At 50.7% G+C, this 17,744-nt stretch overlaps 1 protein-coding gene across 6 annotated transcripts in view; it reads left to right on the top strand.

Annotated features, from left to right (window-relative positions):
* The window catches only part of NDST1 (N-deacetylase and N-sulfotransferase 1), a 102,864-nt gene that overhangs the window by 51,807 nt on the left and 33,313 nt on the right, over positions 1–17,744 (top strand). For 3 of the 6 annotated variants that reach the window (XM_017674686.3, XM_017674687.3, XM_017674688.3), the window contains 2 exons: positions 391–506; positions 5,680–10,593. In XM_017674686.3, coding sequence (XP_017530175.2) covers positions 391–506; positions 5,680–5,920 — 357 coding nt within the window. In that variant the 3' untranslated portion in view covers positions 5,921–10,593. Of the gene's footprint in view, positions 1–196; positions 5,320–5,679; positions 10,594–17,744 lie in introns of those variants that run through there. The other 3 variants (XM_036994121.2, XM_073230619.1, XM_073230622.1) reach the window with 3 other exon arrangements.

Genomic DNA, 17,744 nt, shown 5'->3' with positions numbered 1-17,744 from the left:
GAAGGAGGCTTCTCGAAGGAGGAGATGGGGCTCTGGAGCTAGGCCTGGAAGGAGGCGGCAGCGTTTGGACCTGTGGCTGCACGGGAGAATGATGCGGCAAAGGATGCAGGGAAAGGTCACACCCTGGGACCTCTTGTTTCCCCTGCTTGTTTGCCCCTGGTTCTGATTGATTCTCTCTCTTTGTCCCTCTCACAAGAATTTTGACCTTGTGTGCTGTATTTTGGTGCTCCTCCTACATAGGAGTGCTCTTTTGGAGGCTACCGTGTTGAGGAAGATTGTGCATGAATAATAGGTGTATGGGCCGATGCCAGCAGAATGGTGGCGGTAAAGAGGAGGGGCCACTCTTGAGTCAGCACATCACCAAGATCTGAACTCTCCTCCCTGTTACAGTCCCGCGCCTTCCTGAAGGACTATTACCGGGACCACAGCATTGAGCTTTCCAAGCTGCTGTACAAGATGGGCCAGACGCTGCCCACCTGGCTGCGGGAGGACCTCCAGAACACCAGGTAGCCATGGCCACCACAGCCAGACCGAATGTTCGTGACGGCAGGGATGTCCCCCCGCACGCTGAGCCAGACTGACCTGCACAGTGGGGAGCTAGGCTCGGGCTGGCCAAGCACTTATGAGCAATATTCTGCCAAGGCCCAGGCAGGGCCAGGAGAAGAGCCCAGGCCGGGCCACGAGCACCTCAGAGCATCCACTGCGGGGTCTGTGGCCACTAGGACCTCCCTCGCTACCAGGGGTCCATTCCGTTCACAGCCTTCATGAAGAGGCCGCTTTCTGTTGGTGGAAGGCTGCTTCCTGGGAGGGAGGGCATTCACGAGACTCTCCTGTCCCACACTGTGTCCTGCCAACCACCCCATCTCCTCCGTCCCATCCCTCCCTGCCGCAGCAGGGTGTCACCTCAGTGTTAGCTGCCATATTTTCCCTGTCCTTCAGACAGTAAGGGACAGGAGCCCAGCTGGGCCTTTTGCCAGACCAGGGAGAAGGACTCGCCATTTCCCGGAGGCCTTTCAGAGGGTCAGCGGGGTACTCAGAGGCAGGCTGGACAGGAGGGCGGCCACCCCGAGAGAACTCTGAACCTCCACACACATTCTGGTTAATGCCTTCATCTCACCTTCCGTTTTTGGAGAAAGAAGCACTGGTTCCTACAGTATCCACCCAGTCCTCAAGGCCTCCGTCAGCCCTGGGGCCCTGCCATGCTGTTAGGACCCAGAGACCCAGGCCAGGCCGCCTCCTCCCCATTCTTCACCCTGGGATCATATGTGTGGTGTTTGCTGTGGTACCAGACTGAGGCGGTTCGGGAGTCTGCCCGTATACATGTTCCAGTGTACAAACCTTGTCCCCATGCCCACCCAGCCCTGGACCCTGGCAGCACTGGGCAGAGCTGGTAAGGCCGCCATCCATGGCCACAGCCCAGCTAGCTGTGGCCGAGGGTCCCCAGAGACCCCCTTTAACCTCCCAAATAACTAAGAAGCTAAAGTATTTTGATATTTTGTTTTTTTTCTGGTGCCAGAGTTTATACCCTGGGTGCTGGGGTCGCACTGTGTTACATATATATATATAATGTGTATATATATATATTTTATATTTTTTGGTTGGGTTTGTTTTTAATTCAGTTGTATGAAACAGTGGCAAGCCCCATCCCCAAGAGGTGTCCTATCTCAGTGCTAGAGAATGAGAAGGAAGTGGGGGGCATGTCTTCACGTGCCCCAGGCCTCAGGAACGCTGTGGTGGCGCCCCGGGAGAGGTCTCATTCCCTCTCCAAGCGCTATGGCTGTCCTGGCTACCCCTGTGAGCAGAGGCGGGGAGATGCACAGGTAAGACCTCCTCCACCAGGAAACCTGGCTTTATGAAGCAGTGACCTGGGGGAATTCAGGCCAAAAGAAACAGCTGGGCTGAGGTGGGAGACCTGCAGCCAAAGGCTGACCTCCTCCCCCCTTCACATGGTGCTAGGTTGGGAGCTGCCCTAGGAGCTGGGGTGCCCGCTGGGACCCACAGGACTGTCCCCAGGCCCTCTGCAGACCACAGGCTCTCCGAGCTCTTCTCCGGCTGTGGCCTGCTCCTGCCCCTCTTTAACAATGTGATGTGATTAAGGCCAGGGTTCCTCTCCCCTCCCCTCCCACTGCGAGTTCAGTTTCAAACTGACACTGAGGGAATCCTTCTGGAGACTTGTCTTGCTCGGAAGACTAACATCTTGGGTCTGGAAGGGTCATTCAACAAGTACGGAAACAGGTCCAGAAAGGGAGGTGGCCTTCCTGGCCAAGGTCAGGAGCTGGTTGAGAGCAGGGCCGCTAACTGAACTTGAGGCTCCCAGTTCTGAGTCCAGTGCCACACTGCCTCTGAGCTCACCCTCAGGACCCTGCTCTGTGCCAGCCAGTTCCCTGCCCCAGTCACACCCTTGGTCATTCCAGGATACGGGACAAACCGCCCTTTCCCAGCCAGGGCCTTTGGGCCCTCTCCACTCCAGCCCTGCGTTTGCATCTGTCTTGCTCTACTTACCTGGGAAGGTCCCGGCCTTTGGGGCCTGGGTCTGTCTGGGCTCTGAACCAGTTCCTGTTTCTCACGTTCTCTACTGGGATGGAGCAGAGCTGGATACTGAACATGACCAGCTGCGTATGGCTCATCGGCTCCTGGGAGAAACGTTGCCGTCGCGCTTTTCACTGTGGCCTTGGAGCCTGGGATCTCGGGGCCTTGCCTGCACCCCAGGGGATGAGGAGCAGTGTCTGAGGACAGGGTGGCACGCCTGCTTGTACGCCCATTGCCTGTGCTGTGGAATCAGAGTCCCAAATGGGGCAGCGCCTTCCATAGTATGAATCCCGGGCCTTGCCTCCCATCTTCCAGTGGTGGCCTCAGGCCCCATTCCCTGTGAGGACCTTACAGCCCACCTTCTGACATCTACCCTCTGGGCCTGGATGCCCTCTTTTGGAGCTTGGAATGCCTGGTGGGAAGGCAGCTCTACTTCTTTCTGCCTCTGGCCTGAGGAAGGAGCAGGCAGGTGTGAAAACTTGGGGGAGCAGAGGACATATTGGGAACTTTTGCCCAGGCCCTTCTGGAAGGGTGGGGACTTGACCTGCCACGTGTTTTAAGTCTGTGTGCCTACTGCTACTTCCCTTTCCATTAGTGAATTTTTCTTGAGTCCCCACTGCCAGGGCCTGTAGCTATTGGAGAGGGGAAGACTCAGCAACTGAGCACACAGACCCAGCCGTCATGAGAAAACCAGAGGTCTGTGGGTGTGGCAGCATGAGTGTGGCATTCTCTAATTCGCTGTAAGCATTTGGCTAAAAGAAAGAAGAGAAGGAAGTAGCTTAAATTGTGTAGATGACTCCATCATCCATCCTGCCCACCCTGCCACAAACCTTTGCCCCAAGGTGGGTGCAGGTGGGATGTGTCGCCTGTGGCCGCCTCACTCACTAGCAGCTCTAGCACTGTTCCCTGGGGCAGGCATCTTGGTTTGGAGGACGTGTCTCCAGTTTAGAGGCGGGCTGCTTCTGAGCCCTTAAGTAAGAGCAGCCCGTGCTTCTGGGCCTGGCTGAAGAAGGTTCAAGAAGAGGGAAACTGCTAGGCTGACCCACAGAGGTTGGTGGTTCCAATGTGGAGCTGACCCCACAGGTTTGTTAGTGGAAAGAGCAAGTAAACAAACAAATGTTTTCCCAGAATTTTTATTATGAATACCCACTACCCACCAGGTAGGTTTAAAATGAACATTTTGCCACATTTGTTTCTCTATGTATTTTTTTTCTGAGCTAGTATAAAAGTAAGTTGCAAATATGAGACTTTGCCCCGGTATGCTTCAGCCTGCATCTCCTGAGAGGTAGGACATTCTCCTACATACTGACTGTGTCACACTCAAGACAACAATAATTTCTTAACAACATCTGCTGTCCAATCTGTATTCAGATTTCCCCCAGTAACTTAAACCTGGGTTTGGAATCAAGATCCAATCAAGGTGCACACGTTACCTCTTCTAACTATGTTTTTAAAAAAATCTCTTGAATGCTGACTAGTGCCCTCTCTACTCACTTTGATTCTTTAAATGACATTTTTTTCTGAGGCTAGCAGGCCTGCTGTCTTGTAGAAGTCCCACATTCTGGATTTGTCTGGTGGTTTTTTCATGGTGTCATAGAACAAGTTCCTCCAGCCCCTGTATTGTCAAGGGTAACTTAAGCTATGTGGGTTTTTGCCGTTTGTGCTGACTTGATTACTTCACTCCAGCCAAAGTTGTCCTTCTACCATCCCCTGTACCAAGTGCCAAACCAGCAGAGGGGCGGGCTGGAGCTTCGGGAGCTCCAGGGAGGGCCTGGGAGGGCCTGGGGTCACTCTAGAAAGAGGAGGCTGGCTCAAGCAGTGCTGTTGGTGGGAATGAGCCATCTCAGCTCCGAAGAGCCTGTGCTACCACCTTTGATCCTGATGATGGCCCGCAGGGTGTCAAAGAGCCCTCTCTCTCTCTCCTGTGGGCTCCAGGTTCTCACTTCCTGGAGTCTCATGGGCAATGTGCAGGGGAACAGAGCCAGGCCCCTGGGGTGCACCAGAGAAGGACCTAGCTGGGGAACTGCCTCCCCCGCACTGTGGTGGGAGGCCAAGAGCACTGGGCTGGAGGCAGGAACATGAAATTTGGTTTCAACTGGGTGCATTTAGTAGCTCCCTGACAGTTCCCCCGCAGGGCCTGAGTTTTCCCCATTTATAGAAGCTGACAAGGCTACAGCAGGGGTTTTCAGCCGTCAAAAAAGGAAGTGGGTCTTCTGTAGTTGAAGTAAGGATAGAGGGCCCGGGCCCTTCCCTGCCCTGAGGTGAGCTGGGTTCTCCGTGGACTGACCCTGGGCTGGCAGCCCCCTGGGGCTTGCCGTCACCAGCTCAGAGAGCCAGAGGTTTGCAGCGCCCCCCATGAGGGATGGGCCTGGGCTTTGTACGGGGTCAGTGTCAAGGGCCTGGGGGAGATCCCGGCTGTGTTTTGTCCTAGTAAATTCATCCCTCCTCTCTCCTTTCTCTGGTCCTCAAGGAGGAGGAGGGAGAAAGGGTTTTCTATGACTGTAGCTGTTAGTATCAGCAAGAGGGCTCCTTTTGTAATTTGTGCATGAAATTCATGTCATTTCCTGGGGAGAGGAGGGGGCTGATGGGGGAGGGTGGGGGCACATTAGGGGAGCAGGCGGAGGTTTCCCTCCTTTGGAGTGGGGAGAGGGGTGGAGAGGGGATGCTACCCAGCTCACTGGATCAGGGCTCTCTCGAACCAGCCATTTTGGGTTGTGTTAAAAGTGGAAACCTTCCTCCGTTAATGTACAATCTCGAACTAACTGCTAATAAAGTGGGGTTCTGTTTGTACACATTGGTCATGTCTGTCTGTCTGTCTGCCCTTTCGCAAGGCCTGCAAGAGAGGATGGAGATAGGGATGTTTGCATGCACCGCCAGCCTGCCGTCCCACCCCCATGGTGACTTGGCCAAATCAAAGACCATTTCCATGGGGTTGGAAACTGAAGCTTTTTAACAGGGCAGCCACATGGGGTGTCTCAGATGACAAAGAGCCTTCAGACACAGATGGCTAGATCATTGAGAAGGGCTGGGGATTTGAGCCATGCAGGGAGAGGAGACGCAGCATCTAAAACTAGTTCTGCTACAGATGAGTGCTGTGACTGGGGATAAGTCACTTTTACTTTTTGATCCTCAGTTTATCTCATCTTTTAGGGGTCTGGAGGGAGTTGGACTCAGTGGCTGTTCTGGAGAACTTGTTAAAATGCACGTTACCAGGCCGCACTTCCAGAGATTCATCTGCAGCAGGTCGGGGACGGGGCCCAGGCGTCCGCACTTTAGCACCTGTCTAGTGTGCAGAGGCACCCCACTTGAGGAAAGCCTGGCTCGCACCCATGGGCCTGGCCAGTTCTTACTAATTCAGAATCCCACTGTCCAAGGGACTAAAACTGGGTAAAACAACTGACTTCTCATCCTCCCAGCCTGACTGAGGGCCAGGCTTGAGACTTGCAGGAGATGAGCAGAGCCTGGGAGTCAGGAGGCCCTGGCCAACTCGCTGCAGGTATCTGGACCTGCTCCCTCCGAAAAAACCGTACATTTTGGGCTTTCCCAAATCCACACAGTCAGAAGTGGGATGTGCATTTGAACGAGTTTCTGATACGCAGGAAGGTTTGGGAACACGGACTCAGGCCACGAAGTGTGCCAGCACAAGGTCAGCACTGCGGAAACATCTTTGGGGTTTATCAGCTGGGGAGCTTCGTACAAGTCATGATCACCAGCACATGGCCGGAGGCTGTATTAATGGGAGCAGTTCAGGAAGCATGATGCCGAGGGGATGCCTGTGTCACATGAGGAGCTGGGCTGCATCAGTTTTAACTTTTAGAACAGCCAACAATCTTTTTTTTTTTTAAGAGTTGCAAACTTCAATTTATTAAATAATTTAGTCACAGGGATGTAAGTACAGCACAGGCAATAGAGCCAACAATATTGCAATATATTTACGGTGACATGATAACTACACTTACGATGGTGAGGCTTTGGTACCATAAACAATTGATGGATCATTTTGTTGTTCATCTGAAACCAATATCATCATGTTTTTAATCATCCATATTTCAACAAAAACGTTTTAAGAAATAAAGGAAGAATAAAATGGCTGATAGTGTCTAAAGGTGAAGAAACTAGAAAAATAGATTCACATCATACTCAGTTCTCATTCTCCTTAAAACAAACATTCCAACATGTGTCTAATTATTCAAGGAACTATGAGGTCACAAAACTTGTGGATGATTGAAGCTCTTGTTCATAGCAACTCCTTTAATTTTTAAATTGCATTTGTATGTATTTTTTTTTGTATCATTAATCTACAATTACATGAAGAACATTATGTTTACTAGGCTTCCCCCTTCACCAAGTCCCCCCCACAAAGCCCATTACAGTCACTGTCATTCAGCATAGTAAGGTGCTATAGAGTCACTACTTGTCTTCTCTGTGTTGTACAGCCCTCCCCATGCACTCCCCCACATTATACATTCTAATCATAATGCCCCCTTTCTTTCCCCTCCCTCCCTTCCCACCCATCAACAATCTTTTTTAAAAGAGACTTCACTGACAACCAGGTACTCCTACAGGCAGGGTGCTCTGGTTGGAGGTGGGGTGAGGGCTTGGACTCTGACCAGCCAACTCCTGCTCCCTGTCCCCCATAATACCTTAGAACCTTGAGAGAACACATCATGAAAACCCAGCCCAGTTGCTCTCAGGTCTCAAGAGTCCTGACAGTTCTAATTGGTTAAGTAAATAAAGGCAATTAGATTCTCCTTATCCCCTAAGTGAGGAGCCACTCAGGGAATCTGGTACCCCAGGAACAGTCCAGGTTCCCAGAGGGGGCATTTTCCTCTGAGAAGCCCTGGATTGTGTAGTAGGGCAGTATGTTTCATAATAGCAAAATGCTGGAAACAACCTAGATGGCCATCCATAGGGGATCCACTAAATAGCCTCTAGTGCAGCCACATGCTAGAACATGATGATGCAGTTGAAAACAATCAGCTCAGTCTCCCAAGTCCTGCCAGGGAAATTTCAGTAAGAATGACCTGTAGTGTGGCCATTTGTGGAGAGAATGTCACATAGTGTGTATTTTCCCTGGGAGTATAGATATCTTACACCATACTGGAGGTGGTTACTTCTAGAAGAGGAGAGTAACCTTGGAAGGGGGCATTTTCAAAGGGGACTTCAGTTTGGCTAAAACATTTAAAAAAATGCATGTATCATTTGTGGAATGAAAAAGTCTTAATAAGATTTAACTAGAAATAGGGGAAGCAGAAAGGGGAGCTCCAGGCACTTTGACTGGTGTGATGGTCTTCCCTGCAGACCATGACAGAAACACTGGTATCCTTAGTCCTTCTGCCAGCCCATAGGCTCCCATCAGAGTTCAGGGCCTGAAGAGGCCCCAGGCAATGGAGGGAAGTTCTTGCCTAGCCAGAGCTATCCTGAGCACTTGTTAAGACCCTGAGCTGAGTATCCTGACTTGCTGTGTCTCAGCTCCTCTCTGGCCCTCAGAGCTCAGCTCCCACATGATCATAGATGGGGGAGTTGGAGTTCACATCACTGGTATTGGGACAAACTGACATGGTGCCAGGACACAGCTTGTGAAATTCCTGACAAAAACGTGTAACATGAATCTAGCCAAGAGGAAGCAGCGGACACGTACATATTGAAGGATGTATTGCAAAATAACTAGACTGAACTCTAAAAATGTCACAGTCATGAAAGATAAAGAAGGGTTGAGAAATGGTTCAGAATGAAAGGATAAAAAAGACATCTGGCAATTGGATGTCTCGTGTGACGCCTGGAGGAGTCCAGGACCAGGAGACAGCTGTAGAGGACACCACACTGGCAATATGTGAATATGGATTGTGGGGATTGGATAATAGCATTATGTCAATGTCAAATTTTCTAATTTTAATTACTGTACTATTGTGTAAGGATATATCATTGTTCTTAAGCTCACGCAGAACTATTTATGGGTAAAAGGGAAGAAATGGAACTGATTTTGACACCAGTGGGTCAGACTTACCTGGTGCAGTCTAGACCATGTCCACCAGGGGGCACTATCATACCAGCTTCTCATGGTTAGAGTCAGGGGGAGCCTCTCCACAAACGACTGGGCTGGTGGTTAATGGTGGTGGGGTAACATTTCAAATAAAATATCAATAAATTAAATACTATGACTAAGAAGTAGTATTTCTTGCTCTGTGTCAGGGACAGGCCCTCTGCTTGTCAAGTGCTCTCTCTCTTAATCCTTGTAACAACTTTCTGAAGGAGGTATTGTCGTCATCCCCAGTATCTAGATGAGGAATCTGAGGTTCAGAGAGGTTAAGTAACTCCGCCAGGATCACATAGCTGGGAGTCCTTGGTGTGTGGGACTCCACAGCCTGAAGCTCCCTGGGCTCTACTGTGTGGGTGTTTGGGCGCAGGGCAGAATGTGAGAATCATGAGTGACTCCCCGACCTCACATTCTATCCACACCCCCTGGGAACTCTGGGCCAAAGGTTCCCAGACACCCACCTGGGCCAGACATGGACGCTTCTGGCCTCAGAATCAACTAGGCAATTTCCAAAATTCCATACCTAGTCCTGCTGCTCTGGGTTCTGATTCGAGAACTCTGGGAAGAGCCCAGGAATCTGTTTTACCAGGTTCCTTAGAGCTTGTGCTGTATAGCCAGGTTTGGGATCCTCTGGGGCTTGCACGTCTTGGTCATTTCAACCCAGTGTGCTTTCTGCTTGTCCTCTGCAATGGCGGGCTGTGTGTCTCGAGAGTGGAAGACAGACCTGGGTCCCTACCCTGAATGACCCATCAAGCAGCCCCTGTAAATGCCCTGGTCCTTCAGCTCTCTTCCTTCCCCTCCATTATGACATTTTTGGAGGCTAATTTTCTCTGCCTGTCAAATTCATAGCCCTTAAATCTCTCTTCCTATAGGAAGTCTTCCTGGCTTGCCTCTACATACTCTGTAATCAGAGATATCTGCAGATAGTAAAAAATATACTATTAAAGAGTATGATACAGTAATATATAATACAATGTATGGGTTATATTACAGAAAACTTGATAGCATATGTTTACATTATTACATAGTATATATTTTTATTATATTACAGAGTATATTATAGGCATTTAGTTCCAGTGTTTATATGTATGAATTAAGCATGATGTGATAGGGCCGAGAAGCCCATCTAGTCTTTAAGTTCCTCTTCCCCGCATTTTACAGATAGGTAAGTTAAGGCCCAGAGGCATAGGCAATGGGGCTCAGGTGACTTTGTCTCCATACTCCCTGCCCCCTTGGATGTAGGCCCACCCAGGATTGGCCCACCAGTTCTCTAACTACCTGGCACAGAGCAGCTTGTGGTCTCAGGAGGGGAGGCAGAGGCAAGTCCTCAGCGGCCCACCAACGCCCCCATCCAGCCCCTGCCCTTGCATGAACGAGGCTGGGGCCATTTGCACAGCTGGAGTCAGTTACCCAGCTGTTTGTGGGTCTTTGCCTCTGGTGTTTATAGTTCCGCCTTTGGGTCTGCTTTGTGTCCCCACTAATGAGAACAGTACTCCAGGAGGCAGTGTGGGATGGTAGGGGCCACTGGGCGGGGAGCAGAGGGCTGGGCCTGCGCCCTGGCTTCTGCTTTGCCTCATTCCAACAAGAATTTCAAGGCTTTTTGAAGGACACAGGAAGGACAGCAAGATGGCGCCAATTAAAAGCAGGTGAGAAAACAGGCCCATCGGGGTGGGGAGAAAGTGGAGGCAAGAAAAAGGCTAAAAATGCAGGCTGCTGTGTCTTAGACACTTACTGCAGGTCAGATATTTCCTCTTAAGAAAGTATATTTTCTTATCACAAAAGTTACAGATGTCCATTGTGGAAAGTTGACAACATACAGACAAAAGTGAAGAAAATAAAAATGTCTGTATCCCACAATTCTGGCATAACCACTGTTCATATTTTAGGACTTCTCCTTTCTGTCTGGTGTATTAAGTTGTTTTTGTAGAAATGATGATATACCAGCATTCTAGTTTGCAAACCTCTTTTGAATCATAATAAATTGTCAGCACCTTCATGTATTATTAAATATTTTCTACTACATCAAATTAGTAATTTCCAACTTTATTGTGATACAAGATTGTGAAAGTATTGCAATCGGCAGTGAAGAGTACAAAATCTAAAGCATACGAGTCCCTTTTGCCCCATTTCTTGGGGTAACACCTCTAATTCTTTGGTGGGACTCCTTCACGTGCTCTCTTACGCACATTGTATAAACTGGGTCATAGTACATTTACAATGTCCCCTTGCTGTGGACATTAAGGTTAAGTACCCTGCTGTGGCTTACGGCCCACAGGCAGCCAGTGTGATCAGGGAAACCTCCTGTTACCAAGAGCAGATCGGTTTCTTCCAGAAAATCTCAGCGCATTGTGATGAGCCACATCCTCAGCAGCTTGCTGGCAGGAAACTTAGGAATGAGTTCCACTGGGCTGCTTATGTTTTAATTTTTAAAAGTAATACAAGTAATTCATATTCATAGCAGAAATGTTAAAAAATACACATAAGCAAACGTAAGAAAATTGAAATCACTGATAATCCAGTGATAGGCACTATCCACACTCTGGTGTGTGTCATCGTAAAGGCTAATTTTTGCTGGGTGCTTGGTCTGTCCATGTCACACTGTGCCGAGGGCCTGGCATGCATCAGTGGGGCAGCGTCTTCCCCACTGCCCTCCATTCCACAGGTGATGCGACTCTAGCTTTTAGGTTTGGTGGCTTGTCAAGCGTTGCATCCTGGCTCCAGGGGGGCAGAGTCACCCCGCGGGCCCAGGTGCTCCAGCTTCTGAGTCTGCACTTCTACGCTTTGTCCCTGTTTCTGTTAACATGTCTGCCTGGAGGTTTTCCTCTTCCTACATAACATTTTATAATGTGCTTATTTTTCTCTTAGAGATAAATTGTGGCCATCTTCTCTCATTACATATTCTTTATGAGTTCAGTTTATAATGTACCACACTTTAATAATTGAATATGTGGGTTATTTTAGGTTTTCAATATTGTAAACAAAGCCACGCTGAATGAGCAGTTTTTTGGCTTAACCCTTGAGAATGTCCATAGTAATTTCCACAGGGCTTCTTTTCTAGTGGCCCTTATTGACCCACCGCACCAAAGGGCAAAGGGTGACTGGGGGCCACCCAGTGAGATGTGTGCAGCCAGCTCTTGGCTGAGCAAGCTCACCTTGAGGGAGACAACCTAATCTATGTAGAAGGTGGCAGGGACAGCTTGTTGGAACCATCCTCCAGAGGTGGTCTCTCAGGGGCTCAGAGGCCCACCAGGGGTCCAGGAGCTAGAAAGGACCTACTTGGCGACTGAGTACAGCCTCCTTCCGTCCATGGATGGTCGAGTGGGAAGACGAGCAAGAGGAAACCAGTCTGAACAGTTGGGGTGCTGTCTCCAACAGGGGAGAGGAAGCATCCCTTTCCACCAGAGAAAGATTCTGGATTTGGGGCAAGTCCCAAAGAAAGATCCGGGGCGCCTTAAGAATCTGCTCTGAGCCACACTCAGAAAGACGTTCTGGAGCCCAATGGGGCACATGGCTGTCCTGCTGCATGGGGTGTGTGGCTGAGTTTTGGAGCACCAGTTAGCCAGGGTGAAGGGCAGGGTCCCAGGTAAGTGAAGTCATGAGCAAAGCCTAGAGATGCGGCACAAGAGGCAGGGGCTGCCGTGAACCAGAAGGCCTCAGCCTGGAGAGGAGGTTGGGCCAGGGGTAAGTGAGGAGGGGTAAGGAAGTCGGAGACTGGCAGGGTCCTTGGGGCATCATCCAAGGGGTGGGGATGGGGACGGGACCACCCCTCTGATCCAATACAGAGCATGGCACTCCCTCTCCCTCCCTGCTGTCCACAGCCGCTCAGAAGCCCTTTCTCTGCCTGCCTGGGCTTAGTGCTGGGAGCGAGGTGGGGCAGAGGACATGGGTGCTTGGGCCTTCTGGACTGGTTTTTGGGAAGCTCTGTGGGTGGGAAAGGTGGCTGAGCCAGAACGCCAGGCAGGGCTGGCCCCAGAAGCCTCGTCCCCTGGAGACCCGCAGAGAAAGAGCTCTTGGGTCCCTCAGACTGGCTGCCCTGGGCTGGCCACCCATTCAGCAGGTGCTGCAGAGGCAAGAGCCTGGGCACCCCAGCTGTGCCTCTCCCCACCTGTGTGGCTGCAGCCTGGTTGCTTGCCCTTTCTGAGTCATAGTTGTGTTATGTGTAAAATGGAAACATCAATACAAGGAGGCAGAAGATTAAATGAGGTCAAGCAAGTAATGCACAGAGAGCGGCCCCCAAAGTGCTCAATAAACATCAGTTATTACTGTTCTGGCTGCAGCTCTCCTGCTGTACTAGAGGTAGCAGGCCCTGTACCCTAACTGCTGTGCCGTCCCGCCCCGCAGCCCAGCCCCCACCAGATGCCCCCTCCTCCAGCCCCGAGGCTGCCCACCTGGCCCATCCTGTGTGGAGGTGAGCCCTGTGGCGCTTTCACGCTTTCACAAGGCACTGTGCGTCCAAGCAGGCTGCTGATGGAAACCACGTGCGGTGCAGTCGGCCAAGGTGGCGGCGGCTCCGGAAGCCAGGCCTGGCCTGCGGCCTGTGGGCCCTGGAAGGCCCTGGGAGGGGGGGCTTCCAGCTGACCCACAGGCCTGCTGGACCGGAGGGAGCTCCAGGGCAGGACCGACCTCCCCAGCTCGCACACATACCAGGAGAATCCTGAGCTGGGACCCTGACTTCTGGGCCCAGCTGGGAACCTGGGAGGCAGAGAGGCCCCTTTGGGTGACGGGGGAAACTGGGCCTGGGGCACCTCGGGACTCTTTCCAAGGCCGTCCTTGGCAGGGTTTGGCTACTAAGGAAGGTGTGCCTGTGTGTGATAGTGTGTGTGTACATGTGCAGGTGTGCTGACATCTGTGTGGGCATACTCTGTGCCCTGGGGTGGTCACCTAAGGGTTTTCAAAAGCTAGTTTTGTGCAGTGGTTAAGACTGTGGGCTCTGGAGCTCACAGACCTGGGTCTGAGTTCTACGTCTGCTGTTTCCTGGCATTGTGACCAGAGACGGGCCACCCAGCTTTCCGAGCCATTCTCATTCATCAGATGAGGCTGAGGCCTCGTTAGAAGTCCTGAGCAAAGATGGGGCCACCCCGGCTGGGCTGGGACTTGGGGGCTCATGGATGGCCCTGCTGAGGTGCCATCCCAGTGCCCCCAAAGTCCTTTTGGTCCTCACTCCTGACCTCCAAGCTACAGCCTGTCTGGGAGTTGGTGGGGTGCTAAGCATGGGGTATCTGGGTTTCCTCTGAGGCCTGAAGGTGCCAATTAGTGGGGGTGAGCAGGGGAGCCCATGTGGAGTACAGTTGAATTAGCCACCCCCTCCCAGGCCAAGAACAGAGTGGGGCATTGTTCACAGGGCCATCTCTCCTGCACTGAGGCCCCCACAGGAAGGAGTGGGTGGGTCAGGCTACAGCCAGCACTGACCACAGGCTTGGCTGACCTGGGGCCCTTCAGGGGCCTGGTGTCTCAGAAGGTACCCTGGTTTCCCAAGGAATGCACATTCTATTGGGCATCTCAGGCCTTGCCCAGCCTGAGGCTGGAGAGACATTTTGGGGGTGCCTGGTGCTGGCTGGGTGTCTCTTACAGTAAGAAGAGGAGCTCCCTGGAGCCAGGGGTCCCTGGGCTCTACCCCCTGTTCCCTGCCCAGGCTTTCCAACCCCAAACCCAGAAGAGGCCTGCCACTCCTTACAGGGCAGTGCTGTGGCCAGGCGCCGTGGGTGTCTGAGTCACACAGAATAGGCAGTTGCAGAAGCTCAGCCTTTTCCTTAGGGGTGGGCGGCTGAGGCAAAGGGGGCAGGCAGATGGCTATTGTCAAGAGTGGAGCCTTAGCTAGTGTGGACTGAGAACTTGCTTCCAAGAGACATGGAGAACAGTTCCTAAACATTGCTCTAGAAGGCTGTTCTACATGTATGCATTTCAGCTCCATGAGATGAGTGTGCTGCGGAAAGGCCTTTTGACCAGCTTCAGGGGAAGATGCAGAGCAAGTTGCTTTCAGCACAACAATGGAAGCAGGACAGATGGGTATTCACTTCAACTGAGTAAAAGGAGGTAGTGCAGGATGCCTCTTTCAAGTAACTTGTTCCTAAGGGATATTAGAACTGACCTTCAAACCTGGCCCAGAAGGCGGTTCTCTGTGCATGCGCTCTAACTCAGTGAAGTGACATTGTACCGAATAGCTCTCTCCTAATATCTCCTAGGAACAAGTTACTTGAAAGAGAAATAAAAGGCATCCATATTGGAAAGAAGAAGTAAAACTAATCTTTATTTGCAGATTACATGATCTTATATGTAGAAAATCCCAAGGAATCCACTAAAAACTATGAGACCTAATAAATTAGTTCAGTAAGGCTGCCAGATACAATATCAATATACAAAAATCAACTGTTTCTATATATTTTCAATGAGCAATCCAAAAATGAAATTAAGAACACAATTCCATCCACAAAAGCATCAGAAAGAATTAAATACATAGGAATAAACTTAACAAAGTGCAAAACTCTTCTCTGAGAACTACAAACATTGTTGAAATAAAGAAGATCTAAATAAATGGAAAAGATCATATGTGCATGGACTGGAAGACCCCACCGACATTATTAAGATTGCAGTACTTCTCAGACTGATCTATAGATTCGATGCAATCCCTATCAAAAGCCTAGATGGCTTTGTACAACTGACAAGCTGATTCTAAAGTTCATATGGAATTTCAAGGATCCAGAATAGCCAAACAACCCTGAAAAATAAGAATAATATAGGAGGACTCACACTTTTCAATTTCAAAACTTACTACAGAGCAACAGTAATCAAGACAGTGTGGTACCATCACAAAGGTAGACGTTTAGAGCAATGGAATGGAACTGAGAGTCGAGAAGTAAATCTATACTTCTGGGGCCAACTGATTTTCAACATGGGTGCCAAGACCATTCAATGGGGAAACAATGGTATTTTCGGCAAAAAGAGAAGAGCAAGGAGAAAGCTTGGGTTTTGGAATCAGGCAGACTGTCATTGATTGCTGTGTGACTTTGAGCAAGTGTGTAACTTCTCTGAGTCTGAGTTTCTTCATCTGTTAATATGAGGATAATGAGAGAGTGACCATTTCACAGGTATGGACATACAAAATCCATTATATGAAGTGCTTAGCTCAGGTCTGGCCCTGAGCAGACCCACAGACAGAGTGGGGGAGCAGAGTGGGACATGATAGTAAAGGTGAGGGTCTGGTGCCCCTCCCAGGTGCCTCCCATGGGGAACCTCTTTCCCCAGGAAAAGGTAGGGCTGGTGGGGTTTGAACCTGCAGCCTGGGCTTGGCAGAGCTCTGTGGGTTGGTAATAAATGGACAGGAAAGGAGACTCCATTACGCAGGAATGTCTGGAGAAGGGGTGGGGAAAGAGCCGCCCCTTCTCCCGCACAGCCAGTCCTGCAGACTGATGGATGTGCCTGCCCCACAGCAGCGGCCTCCCTCGGGGGCCTGGCGGAAGGAGGCCCCTCTGCTGCTCACCCCTCCTGGAGTGAGGCCGGCAGCCAGATGTTCCCAGTCTCTGGGGGGCCAGGATGGGGGCAGGGAAGGCCGGCAGTGGGCCAGAGGGCAGTCACCCAGATGCTGAGCCTCTTTCTCCTCCTCATCAGCTGGCCTCAGGTGACTTTGGTTCTGCTGTTGACCTTTGGCTGGTGGCTGTCTTCCTGAGCCTTGAATCTTTTCAGAATTGGGAATGGTGGCTCTTACCCACGCTGTCCTGCTAGAGGGGCACCTAGGTGCCCAGAAGAGGGCTTTAAACTGCAAAGAGGAACACGTCCCACTTGTCCAAGGCTCTAGTGTTAATGTGGCCAGAGCCACAGAGAGAAGTGTGACTGGGACCTGAGCCCTCCATGGGGTGGGGAGATCCAGGTGAAACCCCGGATTTGTGATTTGGGGAGTGGGTCTAGGCAAGAAGGTGATGCCCCACCAGCAGGCGCTAGGATCCACCCAAGGCTTATTGCCTCAGATGCTCCTCTCAAACACCAGGATATGGTAGCCAGGAGTTGTATTTCGGCCTTCTAATGATTTTAGTATTAAACACATAATAGAAGAAAACAGAAAAAAAGCTCTGTATACATATAAGGAGCAACAGAAAAAAAGAGAACTGAACATTGCCCTGAGATTCACCATGTAGAGTGATTGACTGCTAACATGTTGGCATAAGTCTTGTGTTATTTATACTCTTTGTGTATGTTTATGTATGCATGTTATTCCAAAAGGTGGGCTCATCATATATGTTAGACTTTGTAACCTGCCTTCCTCTTCACCACAGCACGTGTGAACATCTGCCAGCGGCAGGCTGCTGGCTCTTAGTGACTTTCAGAATTTCCCTGAAATGGATAACATGGCCCTGACTCTCTGTACTTACACCTTTCACACATGTGCATTCTTTCCTTAGGATAAATCCCAAGAAGTAAAATCAGTGAGCCCAAGAGTATGTCATATGGGGCTCACCACCCCCCAAGCAGGGGCTTCTGCAACTCACATGGGGATGTGGCGGGCATGAGTGCAATGAGTGCAGACGCCATTTGCCGAGCACTTACACAGGCACAGGTCTATGCAGGGACGGGCCTGCTGGCTGCAGGCAGATGCTCAAAGACCGCAGCCCAAGAGCCTTAGGGGGCCTGCCCCCTGGGTCCTTGGGAGAAGGGTGTGTGAATGTGACAATGAGACAATGTGTGAATGCGGCATGAGAATCTGTGACCACTCAGAGAAACCTTGGAAGAGGGGCATGGCCTCGGAGTTCACTTCTCAAGGGTTCCTGGAAGCCAAGGCACCACCTGGAATGGCACCTTTCATGACATTCATGTGCACACTCTCATTCAACTTCACACACACACACCTTCACGTCAACTACTCCCGGCTGCGTCCCGGCCACCAGCATCCTCTTCTCCTCCCTTCACACACACACTGAAGCTACACTGCCTCATGCAGACTTTATCACACTCAGATACACAATAATAAGCATAGAATAATGATAAATGTAGTAACATGTTTACTGAGCATTTACTATGTACCAGGCACTCCACCACATTGTTTAATCCTCCCAGTAGTCTGCACTACCGTTAGCTCCATGGCATGGGTGAGGTAAAGTCACTGGCCTCAGGTCACAGAGGCAGGAAGTAGAGGAGTCCTGCTCTCAGCACGCAGGGCCCCTCTCCCTGACCAGGCCCACTCTGGCCC

Source organism: Manis javanica, chromosome 1 (assembly GCF_040802235.1).
Source record: "Manis javanica isolate MJ-LG chromosome 1, MJ_LKY, whole genome shotgun sequence".
NCBI classification, from domain to species: Eukaryota; Metazoa; Chordata; class Mammalia; order Pholidota; family Manidae; genus Manis; species Manis javanica.
The sequence above is the reverse complement of the archived record's forward strand: the minus strand, read 5'-3'. Positions and strand labels throughout refer to the sequence as shown.